Below are 18142 nucleotides of genomic sequence, written 5' to 3'. Positions count from 1 at the left end.
GATTCAGCCATGATGGCATTGGGTTTTTTCCTCCTTTTGCCAGCCGTTCAGGACTCATGAATGAAAAAGACCAGCAAATCTCCAGAGCACAGGAAGCTTCGTTTTTACACTTGACACGGTAAGAGAAGAATAATTATAGTATATTCCTCCATGAAAAAAAAATACAAAAAAAGAAAAAACAATGGATGGATTGGCTTCCAAGCACAGCTGGCGTCATCCTGCACGCCAGCAATTACACCGATGCCACTCATAACTCTCTAGCAAATTTAATAACCCCACTGTTTTTTTTTTTAAGAATTAAAAGTATTTCTCCACACCGGCTATATCGAACCCTACCTTTTCTATAAAATCCGCAGCCAACAACGGTACTGGCCTTCCTTTCTCTTCGCCTGTATCTTGGTACTCCAATTCTAACGTTTCTGTCCTCCCAATACTCTCCATCTCTTCGTTTCTTTAGCGTGTCGCAAGCCAAGTCTTCCCTTTTCAGTCTCTCTCTCTATTATCTGTCTTCAGATCTAGAGTTTCGGATCTGAGTTTCGGGTTACTTCTTCTTCTTCTTCTGTTTTCTTTCCTGATAATCTTAGGGATCGAATATTAGGGTTCTTTAAGAAAGTACCAATGTTTTTAGAATTTCTATGACTTACTCTATCCTCATGCGACGAATTCGAATTCTCCACTCTTTCTCGGTTGTGTTTCTCTACTGGTTCTACGTGTTCTCATGAGTTAAATCAAATCAAATATCTCTGCTAATCCTGTTTGTTTTTTAGATCCTGATCCCTGATTCTTCATCTAATCTAATTACAACCGAAGGTATTGAATTTATTTGATTAAACTAGTGATTATTTTATCGAAGAATCTAGAAATTGTAAAAAATAAAATGTCTGCAAGGCAAGCAGCGAGCTCAGGATCGGACAGCGATCCACGATATGCGAACGTCGATGAGAGGAAAAGGAAGAGGATGATATCCAACAGGGATTCTGCCAGGCGGTCCAGGATGAGGAAGCAGAAACAAATGGAGGATTTGGTTAATGAAGTGAGCAAATTGCAGAACGAGAATAATCAATTGATGCAGGGTATCAATGTTGCCCAACAACGCTACATGGAGATGGAATCAGCCAACAATGTTCTGAGGGCTCAAGCTGTGGAATTGACTGAGAGGCTGCGGTCGTTGAACTCTGTGCTGCAGATTGTGGAGGATGTTAGCGGACTCTCCGTGGAGATACCTGAAATACCTGATCCTTTGTTCAAGCCGTGGGCAGCTCCCGTGTTCAGTACAGCCTATTATGACATCTGCTGATTTTTTTCAGCATTGATGAATGTGAGCTTGTTCGGTGCCTTGCTGGGAGATTGTGTTTCTTGTTCGGGTCTTTTTTTTTGTCTATCTGGGTCTTTATATTATGTAGTTTATTAGGTCGTAGGTGGATGCTGGTATCGCGTGAATGTGTTTTGATGGGGGTGTGGTTTGATCGGAGTTGTGATGTTACGTGTCCTGTTTTAATTTCTATCTGCGTTTATGATGAGTCAGTTTCCAATCTGTGGCATTTTCTTCACTGCTAATTTCAATGTGATTGCGGTGGTGTTGGTTTTTATGTTAAAACCGTGTTTAGTGATTTTTTATTTTTTATTTTAAATAATTTTTATTTTTATTTTTATAGTTTTAATATATTAATATTAAAAATATTTTAAAAAAACATTATTTTTATTCATTTTTTAAAAAAATATTTTAAAAAAAACCTTCAATACATTATCAAACCATAACTAAACACAATTAAAAAAATTAATGAATTAATATCGAAGTAAATTTTTTCTTTGAAATAGCACAGTTCAACAATGTTATGATCAAACCATGTTATTTTTTGCTTAACCAGCGTTTAGTTCTAAAAATAACACAGAAAATATCAAAACTATCTCGATTACATCTCCTCTTGGGTCTAAACTTGTTCTATTAGTCCATAAATATATATGTTAGGTTATCCACATAATTTGTTTGGGGCAAATTCTCTTTTAGTTATGATAGACTCACACTTGATTGATCGTAATCACCCATTATTGTGTCAACAATAATTTTTTAAGATTTTAATTAGAGTTTATTTTTTAGTCTATAAAATAAATAAATATATATATATTTTGACTCATAAAACATATTTAGAAGAAAAATTTTATAAAATTATAATTTTTTTGTAAAATAATTGATCGATTAATACAATTGGATCCAACCAGACAACTAGTTAAGACAGAAAATTAGGGTTAAGTATGGTATAATTAAATTATATTATTTTATTAAATATTTTTGATTTACTGTCCTAAATTTATATAAAAAAAATCCCAAAATGTCCCCTCATGCACTTTGATTGCCGCACACATGGAAGGAGTTTGGGGCTCAATTGACTGGATGATGAATTATTACCAGCTTATCATTGTTGTTGGTTGCTTTATAGTGGAAGTAATTCAAATAGTTAATCCTGCTTCTTCAACGTGAATTAGTGGGTTGTAATGCTTATATAATGATGCAAGTTGCAATGTCTGCTTACTTGCAAGGATAATTGCTCCCACTGCACCTCATCCTCTAATTAAGCACTGGAAGAGAAGAAAATGGTGTTTGTGTACAAGAACTTTTAGTTTTCTCATCCCTGCATCGGAGATTAAATTTGTTACGTTTACTTATAGATGGCATCTAAGCACTTTGCACCTAGTTTCCGAGTGATATTGCTTAGGCTTGGGTTGGAAGGTACATATTAAGAGACCGTTTGTCTTTGCGTTTGTAACTGCGTTTCATCAAATTTTGAATTTTTTTTTTTAAATTGAGTGCGGTTTGTACCTTTTGGATCGTTTTGATGTACTGATGTCAAAAATAATTTTTAAAAAATGAAAAAACATCATTGGCATGTATTTCGGTACAAAAAGCTATTTGAAAAGCAACCACTACCACACTGCCAAACACACTCTAAGTCGAATGATTGTTCACGGGGTTAATTTTTTTTTTTTCTAAAACTTAATTTTTTTTTTATGTTTTTAAATTGTTTTAATATACTAATTTAAAAAAAAATTTAAAAATATTTTTTTAATATATTTTTAAATTAAAAACACTTTAAACCACAAATATAATTCCAAATAGGCCAAATGCGTTTGTTCACTAGGGGCGTCGTAAACAAACATAGGAGCAGGGAGCGTATCGCTTGCAGCACTGGATAGCTGTTTAGGCATATTTCTTATGGTGGGTACTGTGTGTCTGTTTTGGGAAGTTGAAGGTTCATGGAAATCACTGGAAAACTATGTGCCGTCAAGAAGCTGTGCAAAATGGACTTTCCAGTTGATGTTTGGTGTTTACCCACCTCGTGAATCCCGGGGAACAATGTAGTTTTCATTGCTATTTTCTATTTTGGGTGTTAGGGGTGAGTAGAATCATCAGATGTGTTCCCTATACTGAAGCTTCCGGGAAGATGAACTGCCATGCAAAAGCATGCGAGCTCAATCAGAAATTCAATATGCAAATCTTCTTTGACTAGCAGGCGAGGAAGCAAGGATGAATAGTTGCGTGAGCAGCCATGATTCTTGCTGTGGGGCATGCATCTAGAGTGTTCTCAATACCAATTTGAGACGCTTGTTTTCTGTTGTGATCGATTCTCATCTCTTCTAAAATTAATTTTGCCTAGTCTGACAAGCAATATGTCTAATAAGCTGAAATAAAAATTTAATTGGTGAGACCCGTCACTGGTATATATATTCCTTTCTTAGTTTTTACCCGAGAGCCGCAACCCTCCTCCTAAAGTACACGTAATCTATTCAGTAGTTTTTGTTTTCCGGTGTTTTTTAAAATACGTTGACCTTGATGTTTTTCCTAGTGTTTTTGATGAATTTTCTAGCAAAATCATAAATCCTACCGCATCGTACTGTCATAAAAATCCCAGCCTCCGCCCTAAATACCAACTACTTTAAACCTCTTGACTGTCTTCTTACGAACAAAAGTTAGATTTTATTTAGGGGTATCAGATTTTATATAGACGGTATTTCAAGCATTTATAAATTTATTTTGAATAGCAGTATATTGAAATGATAAAAAAAATATAAAAGAATTAATTTAAAACAAAAAAATATTCAAAAATAACCAAACTGTAATTCAACGAAATAATCTCTTAATACATGATAATGGAATCAGGCTGTTAATTTTATTGTTGGTCATTTAGCCATTGCTTTCTTCTATCGTGGTTCGCCTGGATTGTGCACAAGGATATTCTTGACCAGGCTTGATTTAACGTAAATGGTAGGTCGGCGAAAAAACACAAGGTGGTTAATTCTATCCTAGGTCCTACAGTATCTGAAGAAAAATGGAGGCTATTGCTTGAGGACATGTATTTTGAAGGGTGGCCCAGTAATAGAAAAAAATAGATAATTGTATTGTACTCGTAAATTTTTCCAGCACGTAGGTTACAAAAGCTAACGGTGTGGTTCATTGCATCCAGGCTTCAGCTACATGAGTAAAAAATATATTGGCTTTTTTAGACTTTTTTTTTTGGAAAAATAAAGACAAAATGGCCAGTAATTAACACCAATAATTAACCACCAAATTTATGATATCCACCAATATCTCCATTGTTACACAAACCAATATTAAGGATCCAAATTTAATAAACATCTAAAGTTTGCTTATTAAAAAAAGATGCACCAAGTAAAAACCATTTCAATCCTCGTAAGTGCGGCATTCATCTGTCTCTGGGTTGTCCTTGCAGTACTCCTCCAAAGGATCGGACCCTTTCTTCTTGTCCTTGGCATGGCTAGCAGCCGCACTCAGCTCCTCCACTTCATCCCATGCAGCTGCGCATTCTCCACTAGCTGCATCACCGGAGCACGCCTCCTCCGCTTCTTTTATGCTCTTTTCCACCTTCTCTGATATTCCCTCAGGGGCTGCTCTCACGGGTCGGACTTGCACGCGCCCGGACCCCAGTTGGTAGCTCCTCCTCCATTGTTGGTTTAACTTGATGAGGGGTTGAGCTTTTGGTGTGTCTGTTGCCTTAGCTAAGACTCTAGGGGTCGAGAGGTTAAGACCAGCTATTGTTGCCATTCTTGTTTTGTGTTGAGTTTGTTGCTGTGGTACGGTACAATGGAGATAAAATTGATATTGTCGAGGGAAGGTGACCTTGAGGAGCTTGCTATATAATTGGAACACGAAACATCATTTGAACACAGATTTCTTATCAGGTGACAACCAATTGCACGCTTCCACGTCAGACTGGGGCTCGAGATATTTTAAAGAAATATCACTGTGTCCTGACTTTTACTGCATGCAAAAATAGCTGTATTTATTTTTGCGGTTTAAATTGTTTTTTTTATATATTTTAAAATCATTTTATATGCTTGTGTTAAAAATAGATTTAAAAAAATAAAAACATAGATATATAAAAAAACATTTTCTAATACAATTTCAAACACTGTTATTCTCTAAACAGTTAAACTAGATTTTTATCCAATTATATTTCAATGAAAACACAGCAAAATGCTATTTCAAATTTCATTATTAATTTTTAATTTAGATGGATTGGATTAAAAAACAAAGTTATATTATTGTGATTTTTATGATAAATAAAATCATATCAATTTATTTTAAATTTAATAGTTATAATCAGACATCATAAAAATATATAATATAGAGGAATAATTTGTAGCTGATAGTCTGTGATTTATCGGTTCATCGTAAGTGGAACTCTCTCTTCTCCTCTTTGTTTTTGTTATTCACAATCAATTTATTCAGAAAATCATGTGTTATAGATATCTTTTGGACACTTTAGACTGAATAATTTGGTTTTGTTCCGTATTTTATAAAATGCTTGGACACTTGGCCTCAAAGGCAGGACTCACAGGGAGTTTATTTCATAATTTGTTTCAAATCATTTGGAAAATGGGTTAGCTATCAGGGGATTCTTGTTTGCAGTGGGAAGCAAATTACAAAAGCACTCAAGCTGCAGATGGAGGTGCAAAAGTGTCTCTATGAGCTTGTTTCACAGTGTGGTTGTGGGTGCTTTTCAAATAATTTTTCGTGTCAAAATACATTTCAATAATGTTTTTTCATTTTTAAAAAATTATTTTTGACATCAGCACATCAAAACGATCTAAAACGTACAAATTATATTAAATTTTAGCAAAAAAAAACATTCAATTTTTTTGAAAACGAAGGTTGAAACGCGTTCCCAAACGTGCTCTACATGAGCAATTGGAGGCATGTTTTCCTTGCCATTTGGCATCCAATTAATTTGTTTATTGTCATTTTTTTTCTCTCATCAGTATGATCTTTTATCACCAACCTGGGTTCTTAAACTCCTGCATAAATGAGGAAAAAGAAATAACACAAGTCAGTATACGTTTTTGGAACATGAAAATCATAGCGACAAAAGCAATGAAAGGCAATGTAAATTTGAATGTTTGCTTAAAGCTATTGAGGATTTAAAAAGTTTGAACTTTTGATCATTGTGATAATACCAATTCTTGGAATTTTGGTTACTGAAAGGTGGACAAATAAATAAATAGTGTCTCCAAGGAACGTAGCGTGAAGGCAAAGGGCTTGAAATTTGCACAGCAGGTCTCGCGTTCGAGTCAGGGCGTGCATCTCTTGTAAAAGCCTGGGACAGCCGGGGTTTTGACTCGCTCACCTGGGCCCACAAAATACGCTTTTCGGGGGTAAGGTTTCCTCGAATCCAAAAAAAAATATAATAATAAATAGCTTGCTAAATATATAAATTTCAAACATGAAAAGAATAAATAGAGTTCAAGTTTAAAATTTTCATTTAAAATTATTGGGTTACAATAGTGTAAGTTGAAAGGAGTTGGGCTGGGTTGGTTCAGAAAGCCCAGTACCAAAAGTTTGCTAATAAAGTCTAAAAAAAACTAAGCCAATAATAAGTAATAACCCAAAAAATAAATCCATTTGAAAGACATTGGATTTATTGGTTCTCAAAGTAAAAAAACCTACTTGAACCGATTTCAGGTCGACCCAAATCAAAATTTTTAGAAATTAAAGTTTTATTAGATTTTTTAATCCAAATCCAAATCCGACCGTGAACACCAGCTCTTTATCAGATTCGAGTCCTCCATCGCGTCGAGTGCCGGACAAGGGAAACATCGGAGATGGACCAAATGGCAAAGGGGGGAAGCTCGGTTTCTTGGCTGGGAGCTATTTGAAATTCTGGGCCTGGAAGCAAATTGAAAGCGGTGGTCCGTGAAGCAAGAATATTTTGGAAAATAAATCTAGCAAAGACAACATGGAGATCGAATTTCTTAAACAAATTAATGTATTTATGAGAATTTATTATTATTATGACTTCCTAAAATTTCAACTGCTAAGCTTCCAGAAATTACCACATATTTATTGAAAGAGTAAATTTTACAACCCAGTCCTACTAATTCCCTGTTTTAAAGAAGCAAATTATTTAATCCCTCTTGACTCAGAAAAATCATATTTAATCCCCCTTTTCATTCTTTCGTGGCCGTTATTAGTTTAGTCTTTCATTTAATTTATTTTTATTTAGATGATGAGTTTTCACCTTTCCAATCAATGTTTTTTTAACAATAACAGTAAAAAATGGTCAAAAAAATAATTAATTATTTTCAGAACTAAAATTACTAAACCACTTGTCTCTTAAAGATTCAGAGAATAAATTACAATTCAATCTAATTAAAACATAGTTTTAACAGAAATTACCAAAAGACAGAGTAAAATGACAAATTTTATAGTTAACTGTGGTGACTGGTGAGTGAGGTTAATAAAAGGATTTTGAGAGTTCGGTACAGTTATTTTTAAAAATCTATTTTGTTTATAAATAAGTTAAAATAATATTATTATTTTTTAAAATTAATTTTGACTTCAACCTTATAAAAAAATTATTTTTTTTATTATTGTGGTTGTTTTTGAAAGTGTTTTTAATTTAAAAATATATCAAAATTATTTTTTTATTTTTAAAAATTATTTTTAATATTAATACATCTAAAAATATAAAAAATTATTATTTTAAAGTAAAAAAAATAAAAAATTTATTTTATTTTAAAAATATTTTAAAAATATAAAAATAAATAAGATTGCGTTGTGAAGAAGCAACTGATTGAAAAAAGAACCTACTTGTAAAAAAGATAAATCCTATTTTTTATTTGATTGAGAGCCATTTGGACGGCGAGAAAAGAGATTCGTTTGGGCACCAATCAGCTCACGATATCAAGTCAACATATATCGGTGGGAGCATCAATCACTGCTACCCAAATTGCTCTCTACAAATCCAATCAAGATGGGTCCAAGTTTAACCATCTAGATTGTGTCCAGTGGTAAAAGTTTGGGATCAAGAGATTTATTCTCTTTGTGTTCTCAGGTTCGAGCCCTATAGTTACTCATATGATGGTCACTGGAGGCTTACATTATCGTTAATTTTAGGTCCCGTGGGATTAGTCGAGATACACAAAAGCTAGCCCGAACACTTACATTAAACTAAAAAAAAATAAAGATAAGCCCAAGTTTGTGTGGCACAGGCTTAATAGCAGATTTTTTATCGAAGAGATTATTTTAACACTAGACGTGACCTTTTCACTATCCACTCAATTAATCACCGTTTATTGTCTCGTATATTATTGTAGATCATAATATTATATATATATTTTTAAAATCTTCGCTTATTTTTTCTTCACAATTAAACCCTATTGAACCAAATTAGAATCGTATATATATTTTTTTTTTGGAAGTGAGAGTTGGGTTAAAAAATAAAGATTTAAAATGAATAAATCATAGGTGGCAAATCTATAATTAATTTATAAAGTTTATTTGCGTTCCTCATCTTTTCAAGTTTTTTGCTAATCAGTTTCTACAATTTAAAAAAAAAATATTTAGATATCAAATTTTATTTTCTTCTCTTTTAGTATTTGTTTTGTGAAGAAAAGAAAAAGGGTTGTCGAATTCTGGTCTAAAGAAAGAAAGTTGGTGTTGGAAAAGATTTAAACCACTAAAACAATTAATTTTTCTGTTAAATGATTTCATATGATGAGGAGGGTTACGATTATGTGTTCCTTTTCAAATTAAAAAAACAGATTCAGGCTCAGGAATATTTTTGATTTCAGGTTTTGGACCGGTTTTTTGTATGTTTTTAGGCTATGAATTGGTTTAACAAGGTTCCTAGTATGTTTTCTAGGTGTTTTAGATCAAACAAATATGTTGAAAATGAGTTTTTAAATCGAAAAAACAAATAACCCTGTTTTTTCGACCACATCAATGACCGAATTCCATGATTTATAAACGACGCAATGTTTAGTATTTTTCAAAAAAACCGGGGTGGTGACGCATCATGAAACACATTAAACTTAAAAAAAAAAAATTAAAGGTTTGCATGCGAGCTCTTTCTTGATTAGGCTAGGCACATGACCTCATTCCTTTTTTTTTCAATTTTTTATATGTATTCTTTCAAATATTTTTTTTAAATTTTAATTAATACTCATTCTCTATGATGTTTTCTAGATTTTTTAGTATTGCTTGAATAATAATAATTTTTTAATTATACTGGATGTGTTTAATTTTTTTAGAGGTTAGCATGATTTATTTGCAATCGTTTTTGTATATTTTATATAGATTAAATATTTTTTATAATATTTTTAATATGTGCAACATTGTATTTTTTTTTTACTTTTATTTTGTTTAATAGATTTTATATGTGTGTTAATCTTTATTGCAAATTGATTTTCATAAAATAATTATTAGACACAATCAAGTAAATGAGTCATGTTGCAATATTAAATATTTTTATTAGCACTAGTATTTTAATTTTTTCAATTATATTTTTATTTGTCGTTGATTACTTTGTTTTTTGTTTTTACACAATGATTAATGATTTATTTAATTAAATGCGTGTATAAATTTTTTGATATACATTTATATTTTTCCATGTAAAAAATCGAGTTTAAAAATTCAACATGTTCAAATTTATTTAATTATGTATTGATGTTTGTAATTTGATCTTTATTCTTATGATTTTTTTTTATAATTATCTTATAAAAAATTTATTCTTTTTAATTTTATTTTTTAATCCAAGCTGATAGTATTGTTTTTTATTTAATTCTTATTGATTAGTTTTTTTATATTTATATTTTCTCATTTGCTATTTTTTTTAATATGATTAAAAAAATCAATTTATTTAATTGATTAGGACTAAAACACGCTGTCAACATTAAAATATTTTATTATAAAAACAATTAAGACACGCATCGTGTCGCAGTCACAAACAACTAGTGTGTAGAGGTAGATTCTTTTGCAGGCGGTCAATTCTGATTGAATAGTTTCAGCGTGACAACATTATTACTTCCCGTCCCCATTTAAAAAAGTAGCAGGTGGTAAATGATGCGGCTTCACAAAGTCTATCATCGCCTCACTCTCTTATCTCTCTCCCCATCCTCTCCACCACCACCACCTCCCTTGACATCATCTCTCAGCCTATTCACGTCCGTTCGTACTCCTGGCCACCTGAGAACTCATCACTCTAAAAGGTTCAAGTCAATTTGTACTATGACTTCTAGATTCCCCAATCTAGTGCCTCTAAACTCGATTGCAGCCGAAAATGTTGGCGGTCGCTCTAATGACTCCGTTTCTTCCGCGTCTACTGAAGATGAAGGTGCTCGCTACTTTTCTCATCAATTTTTTTTTGAAGTTTTGGTTTAAATATAGTTGTTTTTTAAACTGTTTTTTTTTTAATAATATATTTATATTTTTAAAAATTTATTTTTAATATTACCACCTTAAAATAGTTTTTTTTTTTTTTTTTAAATAATCATGAAACGTGTTTCAAAATAGCCCCTTATTGTGCTATTAATCGTATCAGCTGACTAGATTCTTTGAAAAACATGAGTTTAAAGAAATTGGTGAGAAATAAACGATGATTGCTTGATTGAGAATCCTTAGGCTTAGTAAAATAAGCTGATCACTAGTCGAATATATCAAGCAATTTGATTATTTTGCGTAAATTAGGCCTCTGCTTTTGTCAAATCTTAGTATTTGCGGAAGAATCGATGATCATAGCTCTTATCTAGTGTGTTTTTTTTTTATTTGTAAAACGTAGAAGCATTGGCAGGTAAATATCAGCTTCCCCCACCTGAGATAAAAAACATTGTTGATGCCCCGCCTCTCCCTGCGTTATCATTTTCACCACAAAGGGATAAAATACTTTTTCTCAAGCGGAGATCCTTACCTCCACTGGCAGAGCTAGCAAGACCAGAGGAGAAGCTGGCTGGCATGCGTATTGATGGGAAATGTAATACTAGGAGCCGGATGTCATTCTACACTGGTATTGGCATTCATCAGTTAATGCCTGATGGTATACTAGGGCCTGAAAGGGAGATACATGGATATCCAGATGGTGCTAAGATCAATTTTGTCACCTGGTCTCTTGATGGAAGGCATTTGGCCTTCAGCATCCGATTTGACGAGGAGGACAATAGCAGCAGTAAACTTAGAGTATGGGTTGCTAATGTGGAAACAGGGCAAGCTCGACCTTTATTTCAGTCACCAAATGTTTACCTAAATGCTGTTTTTGATACTTTTGTATGGGTGGATAACTCTACTCTATTGGTTTGTGCCATTCCATCATCTCGTGGAGATCTACCAAAGAAACCATTGGTGCCATCTGGTCCAAAGATTCAATCTAACGAGCAGAAAAATGTCATTCAAGTTAGAACCTTTCAGGACTTGTTGAAGGATGAGTATGATGAAGATTTGTTTGACTACTATGCGACCTCTCAACTTGTGTTGGCTTCTTTGGATGGAACAACGAAGGAAATTGGAAATCCAGCTGTATATACATCAATGGATCCATCCCCTGACCAGAAGTACCTTTTAGTTAGTTCTATTCACAGGCCATACTCTTTTACTGTACCGTGTGGAAGATTTCCAAAAAAGGTAGAAGTATGGACAACTGATGGGAAATTCGTGAGGGAAGTCTGTGATTTGCCTCTAGCCGAGGACATTCCCATTGCAATCAGTAGTGTGCGCAAAGGGATGCGCAACATCAATTGGAGAGCAGACAAGCCTTCAACACTCTACTGGTATATAAATGAAAATTCTAATTTTTCACTGTGCTTTGTGCTGGAATTGGCAGGATTACATGATAGCTGCATGACCCTAGTTACATAACAGTATTAACGAACAGTTTTAGCATTATGTAGTGGCATGTGGTGCTGCATGTACTTGTTACTTTTGTTCCTTATTTTTTTCATTGACTCCTGTTGACGTTTTAGGGCAGAGACACAAGATGGAGGTGATGCAAAAGTTGAAGTTTCCCCAAGAGATATAATTTACACGCAGCCAGCTGAGCCGTTGGAAGGTGAACAGCCAGAAATCTTGCACAAACTTGATCTTCGCTATGGGTAAGATATGATCTGCATGTTACTTGCTTTCTTTGCGAAATTTGTTTACAATGGGTTCTTAAATTGTGGATGGCTGGGATAATTTTAAAACTTTTGGATCATTTTTTTTTATATGTTTTGACAATGATACTCTCATACTTCGTAGAAAGAGCTTAATCTTGCAGACTCACTGACATTAAAAAAAATTCTACAACCAATCACAAGATTCTTAAGGATAGGTCTAACGCTAGCTTGGACTAGCGTTCACTTCTGTCAAAGTATATGTTTGTTCTTGCTCCAAGCTCTAATTACATGTTGCCTTCTCTCAGGCACCTATTTCATCCTTACATTTCCAATTTTTTGTAATTATCTAGAAACATGCAACAGTTGCCGAGGAGGGTCATTTGAAGACATGACTGTGACATTTTGTTTGATCACCTTATGGGTGGGTGTGGGTTTATTTTGGAAGACTAATGCTACAGATACTAAGAAACTTTTACTAAAGTCTCTAACTAAATGAGGCATTGTTATCACATTGGTGATCTTTGCTATGTAAATGGCACATGATTTATCACTTAGGGAAGATTTAAAATTTATTATGATGTGCCGTTCACCTATATGATTATTTAGCAAGATATTTTAGCTGGAAAGTCTTAAGTTTCTCTATCATTATTCTTTTTGAAAACACGCTAAACGAATAAACTTAGGTTCTTGTTTTGATTTTTGTTTCTTTCACCTCCACAGTGGGATTTCTTGGTGTGATGATTCACTGGCACTAGTTTATGAATCATGGTACAAGACAAGGCGAACAAGAACCTGGGTGATATCTCCTTGTTCAAAAGATGTGAGTCCAAGGATACTATTTGATCGGTCATCAGAAGATGTGTACTCCGATCCTGGCTCTCCCATGCTGAGGAGGACTCCTGCTGGAACTTATGTGATTGCAAAGATAAAGAAGGAAAATGATGAAGGCACTTATATTTTACTGAATGGAAGTGGTGCTACATCTGAAGGGAACATCCCCTTCCTTGATTTGTTTGACATGTGAGTTTTTCAGAAAAGAACCTTTCGACACATGTTCCTTACCTGGTCCCCAATACTCATTGCTCTCATAATGATCTATACCAATTTCTTTCAGAAATGCAGGCAGCAAAGAGCGAATCTGGGAGAGCGAGAAGGAAAAGTATTATGAAACTGTTGTTTCTCTTATGTCAGATTACGAAGAAGGAGATTTACTCCTTGATCGGTTGAAATTATTGACCTCCAAGGAGTCAAAAACAGAAAATACACAATATTCCATCAAGAAATGGCCTGAGAAGAAAGTATGTCAGATAACAAATTTTCCACACCCATACCCACAGTTGGCGTCGTTGCAGAAAGAGATGATCAAGTACCAGAGAAATGATGGGGTTCAGCTCACTGCAACATTGTACCTGCCACCAGGCTATGATCCTTCAAAAGATGGCCCTCTTCCATGTCTGTTCTGGTCTTACCCTGGAGAATTTAAAAGTAAAGATGCTGCAGGACAAGTTCGTGGTTCTCCTAATGAATTTGCTGGCATAGGTCCAACATCTGCTCTTCTTTGGTTGGCTAGGAGGCATGAATTCTTCCCTCCTTTTCTTGTTATGTTGCTTGTACTGTCTCCATCATCAGCTGATTTCTGCTGCACCTTTACCACGGCTTGCGTGATTTGAACATGCTGGACCTCATTATAATAACTTCACATCCTGCAGGTTTGCTATTTTATCTGGACCAACAATCCCTATTATTGGTGAGGGTGACAAGGAGGCGAACGACAGGTAACTTAATATATATGTATCTTACAGAATTCTGTTTTTTTTTTTTTTCTAGTTCATATGAATATGATTATGTGGATTTTCTTCATGTACTCATCGAGTTATTGTCATGAGTTGCTAATTATTCACATAACTCAAACTCTTGCATTGAGTGGTGTATACATGTATGTTTTCTTGAAATTATGGTTACAACTTACAAGTGAAACAAATTATTTGTTATATGGCAATCTTTGTTCCATGGTTATTAACATAAAGCAAATGGTTCAAGAAATAAGAGGATAGCGTTAGTATGATGCCTTTCCCCTTAACCCGTAAGTTTTTGCAACATCCATAATATTGAACAAGGGGCTAACTCTTCAGTTGCTCTATGTTATCAAGAGCATGTTTTTAGATTTCTTCTTAGGTATAATAGGAGGTATCACTAAATGAACTATGCTGTAGAGTCCCTGCAATTTTATTTCTAACTAAATGCGCCAACTAGATATGTAGAGCAACTGGTTGCAAGTGCAGAGGCAGCTGTTGAGGAAGTTATCCGACGTGGAGTAAGCTAGCTTCTTCATTTGTTCTTATATGACTATTAGTTCCATAGCACTGGATGAGTTTGTGACAAGTTGTTTTGGTGCTGAATATTTTAAGGTTGCTCATCCCAACAAAATTGCTGTTGGAGGACATTCTTATGGTGCATTCATGACTGCAAACCTCCTGGCACATGCCCCCCATCTTTTCTGTTGTGGAATTGCTCGCTCTGGAGCTTACAACAGAACACTTACACCTTTCGGTTTTCAGGTAACAGAATAGTGGAACAGATGTTTTTTTCCCTTTTTTTGCTCTGGTACATACTGCTAATTGAACAACAGTGTTTCTTATATTTTTCTTCCCTTGATTGTTATTTCTGTCATAATTTTGGTCCTTTGTATGATTTTTTTTAATGCTTTTCATCTTTATTGATATAGAATGAGGACAGAACTCTTTGGGAGGCCACGGGTACCTATGTTGAAATGAGTCCTTTCATGTCAGCAAATAAAATTAAAAAGCCAATACTGCTTATCCATGGAGAAGAAGACAATAATTCAGGAACGCTAACCATGCAGGTATTTATATATATATAAAATTCATGGTTCTAACCTCCTGTGCCGATTATATAAATTTAATTGGACTATCCATCAGTAGAAATTATTCTATCTTTTATATTCTTACTAGTTGATTCTATCTTTTTAACCGCTGATTTCTCAGTTTAGTGGTTTGTTTCCAGCTTCAGTTTGTGTTCCCCAACATGTTTACTTGCTGCTTATCTTCCATTTTCACATGATGCAGTCAGATCGTTTCTTTAATGCCCTGAAAGGTCATGGTGCCCTTTGTCGCCTGGTCATTCTACCCTTTGAGAGCCACGGGTATGCTGCACGAGAGAGCATCTTGCATGTTCTATGGGAAACCGATAGGTGGCTTCAGAAACATTGTGTGTCAAATTCTTCTGATGCAAGCGCAGAACTTGATGCCTGTAAGGACGAGGTGAGCAAAGGAGTTACAGACTCTGATAACCAAGCAGTTGTTGCCAGTGGAGGAGGTGGGCCAGAGCTGGCAGACTTTGAGCATGAAGGATTCTACTCTTTACCAAGGTCATTATTATGGTAATTTCGCCATCCCTATATCTTTATTGACAAAATATTCAGTCCACTAGTCTGTGATTGCTTTGTTATGAAATCAACCAAAGTGAAAGCCGTGTTCAATTTTATCATGCTGAAACTTTAAATCAGTGTGTTTAGTTACCCGTCTGAACTCTAAAGCACACTACTATCGTGTAGATGGTTCGCCATTGTCAATACATCTTTGTTTTGTCAAAACTACTGTTTTCCCCCCAATTTCAATCTCTTCATCTTATTCATATTGTGCCCATTAATTTGTTTAGTTAAGGTGAATTTTTTTTCGACTTGCATTTATGCATAATTTTCGTGTCTGAATGACCAATAGTTCGTTTATTTCTGTTTCCTATGTTCTTGCATGTTTCAATTTATTAACCTTGAACTATCATCAATGTCTGTTTAGACTTCGATGGTGTTTGCCCGCTGGGAGTTGATGTTGAGCAGCAGCATTATCGGTCTGTGCTTGGATGCAACAGCTACGTCGCGTGCCCCCTGAGTACAAAATAAACATCAATTTTACCGGCCATAGATCATTGATCATGAAATGTATCATCCACGATTGATTGTCGTGTTACATAACTTGTAAAAACACCACCCTTGTCAAGTTTGATGTATTCGCCACCCAAACCAGTATGATAATCTTACTACATCCATTGCATGATTTTGTGCTCTCTGGAAAGATTTTGTACAATCCCTGACTCTCGTGGAACTATTAAAATACTTAAGCGGCGGAAAGTGGTTTAAATTTTCCTGTGTTTATTTGCTATTAAAAAAATTAATCAACGGAAAATATTTTCCAGAAAAAAAAAAATTTAGCTTGATTTTTAGAAAAATGTTTTCTTTTTATTTTAGGTGGAAAATACTTTTTAGGAGTTGTAAAAAATTTAAAAATATCATATTATTTGTTGATTATAACAAATTTGGTCTTTAAACTTTTAATTACTATATATTTTATTTTGAATTTTTTTTTTTAATTTTACCTTTTAAAATTTAATTTAATTTGATTTTTATATTAATTTTGATCTTTATTTTTTATAATTGTTATTTACTTTTCTCTTATTATTTTTTAATTAAAATTTTTTATCTATTAAATTTGATCTTTATTCTTTTGATTGTTACTTATTTTATTTGAAATAATTTATGAAATTGTAATTATTATTATTTTAATTTCATTATTTTTTAAATTTTTTTATCTGTTAGATTTGATCTCCATTATTTTGATTGTTATTTATTTTATTTGAGATAATTTATAAAATTAGATTATTTTTTTTAATTTCATTCGCATTCAACCTTTTAATTTGTAAGATTTATTTTTTTTATTTTAATAAACTTAAAAAAAAAATATTAACAAGTTATTTTCTAATTTATTTTTCATGACATAACCAAACACAACTTATTTTTCTTGATGCTTTTCCAGGAATTTCCTTTTCAAAAATCTATTTTTTTTAAAAAAATTATTTCACGCTAACAAAGCCATAGTTACCTTTGCATACAAGCATTTGAGCTCAGTTTATCATTAGTTGATTGTTCTTGCACTTGATCGGCAAAACCTTACCGCAGAAGTTTCAGCGCCATACCAGGACTATTTTAGTGTTGAATTGAATTTAACAAAGGCCTTTTCACATTGAAACCTATTGCTATCCAAGGATCATCCCAACAGCAAGGTGCCTATCAATGCTCGTTTTCCCGTGCCTTTCTCTCTTCGATTCAAACGGATGTTACTCTTTTTATGCTTGCTTAAAGCAAACTTGTTAAAATCCACCAGTGAAATATGAATTAAAGAATAGCCTTCAATCAGGCAACGTTTTAAATAAATTAAGGGTGTGTTTGACTTGATTTATGAAAAATAAAATTGCTTTTCGTAAACAACTTGATATATAAATGAGTTAAAGAGTGTTCTTAAGTTAGAAGTATTCTGGCAGGAATAACTCAAATAATTTTTAAGAAGAAACGTAGTCGTATAAGTTGAATTTCACAAGTAAAATGTTATTAGTTTTTTTATTAAAGCAGGATCTTGATTTAATTTTATAAGAGACTTTTGATTTAATTTGAGCTAGAAAGTTAATACGCATTTCATGGAGCTGTGCTCTTTTCACAATTCAAATCTTGAACAAGAAATGAGGGAGGGCAGTTTTCTTTTCTTTTTTAAGGTTGTTTAAGCTGTGAAAAAATCCCACACAGATACTTGGGACCCTGGTGCTTACCGTGAGCAGTCCACAAACACTTCCAATTTTAAGGAAAGCCAATGTGATGATAAGATAACTGAACATGTTTTGGGCACTTCAACATACGGAGGATGGTTCTGTAAGAATACGGCCTCTGATACCAGCTGGAATTTGTCTCTTCTTGCTC

General features: G+C 33.6%; 2 protein-coding genes and 1 pseudogene across 3 annotated transcripts; 2 read left to right on the top strand and 1 right to left on the bottom strand.

The window, feature by feature from the left end:
• Positions 1-307: 307 nt before the first annotated feature.
• On the top strand, positions 308-1597 carry LOC18105274 (bZIP transcription factor 53-like; annotated as a pseudogene).
• Positions 1598-4540: 2943 nt separating this feature from the next.
• LOC7495216 (calvin cycle protein CP12-2, chloroplastic) lies at positions 4541-5140 on the bottom strand. Its single transcript, XM_002320262.4, has one exon. The coding sequence runs from the start codon at positions 5057-5059 to the stop codon at positions 4679-4681; it is 381 nt and encodes a 126-aa protein (XP_002320298.1). The 5' UTR covers positions 5060-5140; the 3' UTR covers positions 4541-4678.
• A 5193-nt stretch (positions 5141-10333) lies between these two features.
• Positions 10334-16451, top strand: LOC7455430 (probable glutamyl endopeptidase, chloroplastic). Of its 2 annotated transcripts, none has more exons than XM_024584797.2 (11): positions 10334-10628; positions 11085-12054; positions 12247-12375; positions 13099-13398; positions 13493-13951; positions 14088-14153; positions 14632-14692; positions 14787-14936; positions 15104-15241; positions 15465-15778; positions 16194-16451. In XM_024584797.2, coding segments are annotated over exons 1-11 (2862 nt in total). In that variant the 5' UTR covers positions 10334-10354; the 3' UTR covers positions 16195-16451. The 2 variants fall into 2 exon arrangements, with proteins under 2 accessions (XP_024440565.2, XP_006375435.2); XM_006375373.3 differs by having other exon boundaries at positions 11073-12054.
• Positions 16452-18142: the final 1691 nt, after the last annotated feature.

The sequence above is a fragment of the Populus trichocarpa genome, chromosome 14 (assembly GCF_000002775.5).
Source record: "Populus trichocarpa isolate Nisqually-1 chromosome 14, P.trichocarpa_v4.1, whole genome shotgun sequence".
NCBI classification, from domain to species: Eukaryota; Viridiplantae; Streptophyta; class Magnoliopsida; order Malpighiales; family Salicaceae; genus Populus; species Populus trichocarpa.
Note: the sequence above shows the minus strand (reverse complement) of the source record. Positions and strands in the feature narration are given on the sequence as shown.